Raw genomic sequence first — 10,226 nt, forward strand, 5'->3', positions numbered from 1 at the left:
ATTTTTTTTTAAACAACAGATCAATATTTTAGTACTATCAATATTTTAGTACTAAGTAGACATATGCTCCAATAATAATAAGACTATTGAAAACAGTTCTAGCAGAAGTGTCCATTGTACCATCTGGTTAAATCATACAATTGCTTATATCTTGAATTATACCTGCTGCATAATGCAGTGTGGTCTGTGCAAAGATTACACAGTATCCTCCATCCAACTGTGAGAAGCGTCATTCCAGAAGATGCCTCTTAATCTCCTCTACTATTTCCTATTCCAGTTCTGAGAAATATGCTGAATCTTTTTCATCCTTCCCCTTTGGTCAAGCAGCTTATACCTCACTGGATGTTCCTCAGATTTCTTGTGAAAGGCTGGCAAATAGGCTCCTGAGCTGTTACTGGGCTTCTTGAAGTGATGCAGCTGAGGTTTGATGGCTGGCAGTGATAAAGCAAGAACAACGATGGTTACCATGTCTACCATTCACTTGCTGGTGGACAAGAAATGAATTTGTCAGAAGCTCTGTCCATCCTGCTCAGTACAGCCTGTCTGTGTAAAGGAGGGTTTCTCAGCCTGTGAACCAGGACTTTTTTGAGTTAATGGGTGATTACAAAGTGTTAGAAAAAGCATCAGGGAAAATTAATGTGAAAATATGTATTATAAAAAATACATAAATCTCTAGAACAGAAAACAAATGTCTCCAGCACTGAAATCTAGGCAATCAGGCACTTCAAAATGCTTAATCTTGAAATTATGCCCTTATTGAGGCCTCCCAGAAGATCATATCAACACAGGTGAATCCAAAGGAACATTCACAAGGTTAAGAAACAAAAATTTAGACAGAAGATGAAAGTACCAAAAAGTCTAAATGAAGAAACAACTAACCTATCTACATGTAGTTAGCTGAGCACTTCGCTGTTTTCAAACTATCACTGAACAAGAGATTAGCTTGAGGCAGTAAGTCTGGACTGAGACCACAGTTTCCCCAGATTTCGGGAATAGCTGGATCTGAGTTTTTTTGTATGACTTATCAGTAAACTGCAGGCCATTGTGAAAGTCACACATGGGCTATGTATGAACCTGACTATTCTCAGCTTTTAGAGTGTGGCTATTTGAATCTATGTCTTACTTTGCTACATCTTTACACACATAAAATAAGAAATGAAACATAACTATGACCAAAATGTATTTGTCTTGCTCTATGTTATTAAATGCAAAATAACCAAGCAGTAAGTGAATTATTAGCATGATAAGCACTTCAAAGAAAAGTCATTGCCCTCAGCATAAATTCTAATAAGCCTAAAAGATTCCCCCTTAGGAGCTTGTTAACCTCAAATTTTAGAACACAGTTACAGTTTCATCTTGTTAATCTCCTTGAGTGATTAACTGTACTCTAATACATCTGAGGAAATAGGGGACAAAAAATAGTATGGACTTCATAAACTACAGAAATACATATCCATACGTACATAGTCACATCCTTTCCTGTTCTCAAGAAGACTGGCATTAAGAAAAGCAGGATTAAAAGCTTGAAAAGTAGCCATTAGATGAGTTACTGTTCTTTCAGGCACATTCACTTTTCAGATTCATTCCATTTTCTTTACTCAGCATGGATTCAGCCAAACTATTATTGGATTTTCCATTGCTCAGCACAGGGGAATGTTTATTGTTAACTGGAATTTTACTGGAGTTGTTGCCAGCAGAGATGAGTTGGCTAATAAGTATAAGGGGTTTATCCAGAACACTGACAGTGCCATTTATCATCCAAACACAGGAGCTGATAAAGGGAATCCATGCCATTTAATTTCTTTAGGCTTTAATGATTCCAAATAGGAGACGGTGATGGGAGAAGACTATCTTTTAGGACTCCAGATGCCTGTTCCCAGGTTTCTCACTGACTTGTTGTGTGATCTGGACAGCACCATTCATCCTAGTTTCTCTATTTGTAAAATGATGATAATAATAAGAATACTTACCTCAGAGAATGCTTATGGGACTCAATTGGTTATTGTTAGTCAGGGTCCTCAGGAGCTTCACATTCATGGAATGACATAAGTATTACCAGTTTCTAACCTTGATGCTGCTAAGATATGGACCTATATTTTTCTTACTTAGGAAAAATAATCAGAATTATTTTTAAGATCTTGGCTACACCACACAATGAAAGCATGGTACAGGTATTTGAACAATGCTAGTGTAGATTGGGATGGCTACACAGGAAGCAGCATGCAGAGAGACAATCTCAGTGTAGTTCAGACACTGATCTAGCAGGGAGATGAAGAGTGTGTTAGCTGCTCTGTTTGCACTGGCCAGCAGGACGTGCATCCCAGCATCTTGCAGAGCAGCAGCTGTGCAAACATCAGAGGTGGCTAGGACCATTTCTACCCCTTATTTCTTTTCATCACTTCTTTGACGCAATTCTTCTTTTGATTCTTGACAGAGGTCTGGACTCCTGCTGGCTCCTTGGTATAAACTGTATGCCCTATGACAACATTATGCCTTGATTTGCTTAAGATACACAGTCATCACAAATGAAAGAGACCTTTCTGCATGTCAGAGCCGCTGCTTGATGGACAACTGTAAATGAAAAAGGAGCTGAATTCACTGTCTAGATTGCCTGGAAGATTTTACCCAGGCTAGACCTCAGGTTCTGTTTGCACCTCCGCCGTTTAGGCTGCCATCCTCATACCCTCCTACACCAGTTCCCTTCCTGAGGTGGACACACACCTTTAAGTGATGTCTATGTTTTCAGAGAGACCTGCAAAGTGGAGGGGACTGTACAACTTGTCATCTGCTCCTAAGTTTTTGGTAAAACCCTATATGTTGGATCAGATTCACCTTAGGTTTAACTACAACTTCTGAGTCAAACTGGGGCAGTATTTGAGGACAACTGCAAACCCATTTACAGCACACCAGCTAGCAGGTTTTAGAGAAAAATACAACTTGTACAAATATGTGATAAAGGAAGGAAGAAAAATAGTTCATTCCCTCTCCTCCCCCTATGCTTAGCACAAAAGCAACCTACTATGCACAACTAGAGGTAGATTAGGAGCTTGAGCCACTCCATCACAAGCTATCCTGGTGCATGAGCTGGTGGATGCTCCAACAAGCAGCCATAGCAAATACGTAGGAGACTCATTTAAAAGTGGCAGAGGCACATAAGACAGAAGGACAGGTGTACAGATGTGCTGGATTTGCCACAGTTTAAACCACTCGTCCAGGAATCAAGGAGCCAAAGGAGTGCCAAACACTGCCACAAGTTTTGCTTTTTAAACTGACCCGGAAATGCACCATGCACCCACTAGGTGATGTGATCAACCTAGCCCATCAAAACCCAGCTACTTTGCAGAGGCGTTCTTGAAGTAACAGTATATACAATGCCAGGAGCTTCAATCCCATGGAAAATTTGAACAGGAGAAAATAGTTTGCTGAGGAGTCTGCTCTGAGCTAACTGAGCATTGATGGCTATTTTGCATTTGAGCTTAAAACCAGGGGATTTATCACAATGACCCATGAGAATTGCTGTATACTAGACTCAAATTCTTAGCTGGAATTTGTCTGGCTCCACTGACTTCCCTAGACATGTACTAATTTGCAATAGTTTTGGCCTGGTTGCAATAAAAGGAAATTATTGCTAGCAATGCTGACTGATAAAAACAAGATATAGTCAATTTTAGTATTTCAAACTATTAGAAGTTGTTACAGCAACAAAAGCCTTTGAAATGAAACTCTTGTTATATAGTAATTCCACCGTGACCAGAAAACAAAACAAAACAAAACAAGACAAAACAACAATATCCTTTTCTTTTCTCTTTAAAACAGTTTAAAGCAGATATAAAAATTTCTGTTCATTCAAAAGGCATGTCCCTTTAAAAAAGTCACTGAAATGCGTTTTCTATAATGTCATGACCACAGTCACTGAATTGATAGCATGGTTTTTACTCACGAATATCTGTTGGAAAACAATTTGGTTCTGAAAAAAATACATTAAACAATCACCTGAAAAGCTGCATCTGCAAAAGGGATTTGAGTGGTTACTGCAGGTATTCAGTATGGGAGGAAAGGGAAAGAGGGGGGAAAAGGAAGCAGGAAATTGGGAGGGACAAAACGCAGCTCAAAAAGCAGACAAAGCTCAGCTTTCAGGTCTGCCCACCAAGGTGGTGGCCATCCCATGCTCTGCTGCTGCTGCTGCAAAAGGACCCAGCCATAGCTCACCTCTTGCAGAGAGGAAGCAATGAAACACGTCTGGTTCCCTTGGCACGACTGGCCCTGGAGGAGGCCAGTTTTGCTCAGTTCTACAAAAAGGTGCAAATGAGTCTGGATTAGGAAGAAGAATGAGACACTACAGTCTCTCTCAGTTATCCTTTCTTTGTGAAGGATGTGGTGGCTTTGCAGAGGCACTGGGGTTGAAGCAGTTTCTGGGACACAGCTTGGTCTGGACAGCAGTATTTCTTACCCCTCTCCAGGCACTCATGCAAGCCCTAAGGCACCCTGGCACACCACAGACAAGGCAGCAGTGGGTTCCCTCACCGAACTGACTATGGTTTGTAACCACCAAGAATCCAGAAAAGCCTGCAGGGAGGTAGTGAATACAGACCTTCTCCCCACAGGCCCCTGCAGAGCTAGAGCGACTTTTGCCTTCAATGGTTATTCAGGTAGGATAAGGAAAATCCTAGGAAAAGCGCTACAGGAATGATGAAAGGCTTTTATAATCAATAAAGGCAATTTACTAATTTAGCTAAAAAAAGAAATTCACTGGTTATGTAAGGAAACTTCATTGGGCATTTTTACTAGGAGATGATTCAGGAGAGCTAGAGATACTTGCATTCCCTATTCAGTATTCTGATGTTAAATCGAGAGAGCAGGTTCAGAAGGGTTTTCTCTTTCTCTGTTTTCCATTCTTTGCCACTGAGAAAGGTTTTCTCCTGTAATTAACAGGAGTGTCTCAAGGACAAAGGAGCAGGAGAATCAAGACTGTGTTTCATTAAAGATGCTCAAACACGCAAGAAGGGTTCTAAACTTGGGGGGAATCAGTCTCCTAGGAGTTTTTTTAAAAAACCTATGTGTTTATACAAAACTCACTGGGCCCACTGTTTCCTTCAACAGGACACCTCAAGGAGAGAGTCTAAAGACAGCTACTTGATGGGCAGTCACCATAACAATAGCTGAGGGTTTTGCAACTAAGGATAAATTTCTTTTGTTTTTTTTAATCCACTAACCAAATGCATAGTGTACTCTCCTCTATGCCAAGTCCACTCATATGTTACAATCTAGCCCTATGGGACAACCCAAACTCTGCAAGTCCCCACTCCACCACATTGCACTAGATCCAGCTTTCAGGAATATGAAGATGTGCCATAGCTTGTCACAAACTCTGTTGATGAGTACCACCAGCGATATTAGCTGTGCTGATATTTGCTGATATTACCAAGCATAGCTATCTCTGTGCTCAAAAGAGAAGCATATGGGGAAGGAACCCTTTGGGTTTTTTCTTCTTCTCTCAGTTATTACCACAAATTGCACAGGAAGCAGGAAAAATACAACTTTTTTCCAGGCTTCTACCAGACAGCAACACTTCTCTGGTGCCTATTACCACAAAGACAAGTATGAAAAGCTGTGACTTTAAAAAAATGGAACTTCTTTTTACCCTCAATACTGAAAAAAATGAATACCCTTAATAACAATTTCAGACTTTTTTCTCTCTCAAAGGTTCCAGTGAATAAACCCTGTCTTTAACTCATACCTTTATACTCTGAGGTTTCTGTAATGCATCAAAGAATTCAGTTTGCTGAAGCTCTGTAGCCAAATGAATGCATCAAAGATTCAAATGAAATAAAGAATTCCCACTTCTCAGTTTCCCACCTGTGCTTTATCAAAGATGTGTATATGTGCATACATACATATATATATATATATATATATACACACACACATATATATGTACAAAATTGGCAGTTCTGGAGAGGATGTGAACTATATAAAAGGAAGGGAGAAAATGTTGACCTTCAATGCCTATTCAATAGTCAGGGTGCATTACAGAAGAGTAGAAGTACTGCCTGTGGGTCTGACAGCCTTCTAATAAGACAGGAACAGAAGGCATGTCCTTTTGATGAATGAAGGTACCTAATTAGAAAAATATATATATTTTGTTGCTGCATAGAGCACTCAGTGCATGGGTAGGTATTCTTCACTTCTTCAAACTGCTCACATGCTACAAAAAAAAAAATGTAGTCAATCAGATTGTAGGTAACATTTTGGGGTCCATGGATGCCCTTACTGTGCTTTCTTGCTACTTAAAGTGCAGGCTTCTTGGAGCAGCAGTTGGTTCATCCTCTATGGACTGAGAAAACAGAGCCTTTCAATGAAGCAGCAGAGGCACCTGCTACAGCATGAGGCTGAATTGTTGTGTGGATTCTCTGATTTTTACTAATGGTCAAGCTTGTCCAACAATACATCTCCAGGTGGAACACCACCAGGGTTCTCTCCCGTATACTGCCACTTACCCTTACATAAAATTTCTAAGCTTTGTGACCTTTTGAAGATTTCTTCCTCTCACTCCAATGCACTTTAAATTGACAAGGCACAGATTAAGAAGTTATTGATGGGAAGAAGTGACCGACTGGCTGGTAAAGAGAGACAGGATCACACACGTACGTTGTCTGGTCTTGTCAGCATCTCTTATTCAGAAGTGAAACTAAACCCAACAAAATAAAGCTTCCCATTTTTTTTGAAGGCACTGCATGCAATTCACAAAAAGAACAGCAAGACAATGACATTTTCTCAGATAGAAAATTGTGTGCATGTGTGTGTGTTTACAGCAGACTGTTTCTTAACTAAACATTAATTAGTGGCTGCCTCCAGCAAAAGCAAACCCCTGAAAAGTGATCATATACTGCATAAAAGACAAAATCATAATGGCTGTAAACAAAATGCATCCCTGGGGATATATAAATAGAAAATATTACACTGTTATCTACTCCCCATCATATATATTAAATACTTGCATAGGAAGAGTTGATTTGCACACTGTACTCGAGCAAACAGCAGCAGAGGATACGTGGGAAGGTACCATTGTTAAGCAGCCAAAGAGAGGAAACCTACCAAGTCCCAAAACCAGTCAATGCCAAAACATACACTGAGGTGGGAAATCTTTAACAAGAGAGAGTCAAAACACAGCTAGTCATTTCCATAAGTGTCAGCCAGAAGACACCTCTGTAAAATTCAGTGTGAGATTGTCGCAGTGAGTATTGCTTCTGGAAGTAACCCTGAACTGGCAGCAAATCCACAAAGGCTGGATCAGCACAACTCTGAAAAGTTCTCTGTTGCAAGAAGGGGCATTACTGGGCGGATTGCTCTCCTCTCTTAAAGGTAGATCCTTCCTACTGATGGTTTTCTAATCAGACCAGTCAACAGATCCCTAGATCTGAAGGTTTTAAAATGGGAAAAGCATTATTATTTCCAAATAACAGATGAGGAAACTGAGGCGCACAAGAGCAATTTGAGCAAGGTCAACCAGCATGTCAGTGATAAATAAGAAGCTATGCCTGGTAGTCTATAGCAAAACCCTCTTTTCTGCTTTATACACTCTACCTTTATATTGTAATGATCTGCAGGCTAAGAACAAGTAATACACATAAAAAAGGACATTGAATTTCTTATTTGAAGGTACTCATTAATGGACTGGTACGTTAAAAGTAGTATAGTGCTGGAAAAATGGATGAAAAAGCAATGTGCAAACTGAACTTGTTAAACATAAATGTCATCCAGTGTAATCATGCCAGCAATGTATTAAAAGTGAGCTAGTTTTGAAATTAGTTCTGTTGATATTAACTGAGGGTTAGGGCTGAAGTGTGTCACGAATGCTTTGTTCTACACTTTTTCCTTAAAATAAATTTAAAAAAATTCTTCTCTGGAAAAAAAATCTCCAAAGAGCAAGATTCCAAAGTTGGAACCTGTAAGAAAATCCTGAGTGAAAACTTCCAAAGTAGCAGCTCCTCGTCAATACAAATACAAAAATTTAACATCTGCTGAGACTATATGAGAAATAAGTGATATATAGAGCTAATACTTATCACCACTGTCAATGATGAGAAACTTCAGAGGTTAAGAGAATGTGTTTACGATATTTACTGTACTGCACTTTCCATCTAAAAACTGTCTCAGGCTAGTTACCTGATAAAGGTCTTCACGTGAGCACAATGCCCAGAGGTTTAGCTTTTACTTTCAGTGACTGTCCATTTTGTGTTCTTGAGCAGCACAGTGTTTCATGGACCATATTGTTTTATTAAGGAAAAATAGTATTTCTAAATCTCTCTCACATTCCTGCCCATTCTTTTCCTCGGTTACATCCAAGTGGTGGCTGAGCTGTGCCTGGGAAAACAATCTGCTAAGGTAGCGGTTGTGAAACAGCATCATACCATGAACAGCTTGAAGAACTCAAACAGCACAAAAACCTGCTATCGCACATTGGTGTCTATATATGGAGCCACACTGCACCTTGTCTGCTGGCACAGCAGCCGCTGAAGAAAATGTCTCTAGTAAAACTTTTTTTCATTACTTTGCTTGAGTTTTTTTTTTCTTGGTGATTTCTTGTTGTCTTCATGTAGACTTACCCTTTCTTTCACTGACTGCAAACTACAAGTATAGGAATGGCCTTGTATACGCCCGTGCTGAGGCAGCATCTTGACAATTAGTTCACACTGTGCATTATTTTGTGTAACCGCTCCATTTTCTCCTCCCTTTCTTCTGACAATTGTGTGGGACAAAAATGAAGGAATTAAAAAAGTGGTTATATCAAGGGTGAAATAGAGGCAAAAGGATTTGGGGGATGGGAAGGACACACACAGAACTATGCTCAGGCCAACAAAATAAGCTCTTTTTTTTCCCTTCAGCACCTATGTCCATGTGGCAAAGGCCCAAATAAATTCGATGAGCAAATTAAAACAGTCTGTTGAGCATGCAGTGTAACCCACAAAACATAATGTATTTGTTTAAAAACAAATAAATAAATGTGGTAAAGAAAATTGAAAACAACTTCATTTCTTCATTCCCAGTGAATGGTGTTAACTTTTTAAATGTGTTGGGTAAAAGTCATGCCTTTCCTGGAGAAAAGTCACCTGTTTCTGTCCATCTCCCAAAAACTAGTAATCTTCGTGACTGCCTATTCCTAAAGCTATGTGTATAAGCAAATTACAGTGCGGTGATACCAACTGACCTGGCAAGGTAAGACGGTTTGCTGAGGAACCTGAGCCCAGTGAGTCAGCTGAACTTCGCTCTGGACCTTTAAAGAGAAAGATTAGTTTCAGTAGAGGTGGGTGAACTGTAATCCCACCAGCCATGAAAACACTTTTCCTAGTGCTACCACCACTATGTGATGTTGTCTTCTGCCATTTCTTTTCAACAGTTTTAAGTCAGGTTAACTTCCTCACAAGCCTGGTCAAATAGCCAAATATTCCTCTTCTAATCTAGGGGAGTCAACATCAATCACATCCTTCTTATGTTTAGCACTTAATGAGTTTGGGTGGAGATACAATGGTTACTGACTCTGCAAGTTTCTTATTCTTAAGTAATAGATGTTTTCTAAAGTTTCGTACCTACAAACCATTGCAAACTCTCAGACAACTTGCTCTTCAGCTACCTCCATGTCCTCACAGAACTGACAATACGTCAATTTTACTCTCTAATGCGGTACTGAAGACAGTTACATGCCACTTACCTTGGCTTTGTGGTGTTTCAATGAGCGGATGGCATCACTTTGGGAACCACCAGTTGATAATAGTTCTGGACATTTATGTCATTGGATAGATAATCCAGAGAAAGGGCCCTGATACTGTATTTGCAAGTGGAGATGAGTTGCCCAAAACACTAGATGCCTTTTTCAAGCCATACTTTCTCCCTTTACGCTTACGTGAGACAGTCTGCATTTTAGATCTGAAGATCACAGCTGACTGCGTCAACGCCCTCAATATTTATAAAAAATTAGTGGCTTGGGTTCATGTCTACTTGCAGGACTGGAGGTAAACTAAGAATCAAACCAAGACAGGAAATTATCAGAACATAAGCAGGTACAGTGGCAAGCACATTGTACATTCTTCAGGAAATCAATACCAGCGAACCTCTCAGACAGAAGAAAGGAACCAGTTAAAGCTGGAATTTCAGACAAAAGGGAATACATGGAGCCTTTCATGCTTACATTGAACATCTGAACTTTACATCCTCCTTAGAAAGCCTCT

The 10,226-nt window shown here is 39.8% G+C and overlaps 1 protein-coding gene across 1 annotated transcript in view; it reads right to left on the bottom strand.

The window, feature by feature from the left end:
• Positions 1-261: 261 nt before the first annotated feature.
• Positions 262-10,226, bottom strand: part of PDE1C (phosphodiesterase 1C) — a 372,931-nt gene continuing 362,966 nt past the window's right edge. Inside the window, exons 17-18 of the mRNA XM_026068589.1 lie at positions 9,209-9,274; positions 262-431 (exon numbers count right to left, since the gene is read on the bottom strand). Coding sequence (XP_025924374.1) covers positions 262-431; positions 9,209-9,274 — 236 coding nt within the window. The remainder of the gene's footprint in view (positions 432-9,208; positions 9,275-10,226) is intronic.

This window comes from Apteryx rowi, unplaced genomic scaffold (genome assembly GCF_003343035.1).
Source record: "Apteryx rowi isolate R43461 unplaced genomic scaffold, aptRow1 scaffold_276, whole genome shotgun sequence".
Classification (NCBI taxonomy): Eukaryota; Metazoa; Chordata; class Aves; order Apterygiformes; family Apterygidae; genus Apteryx; species Apteryx rowi.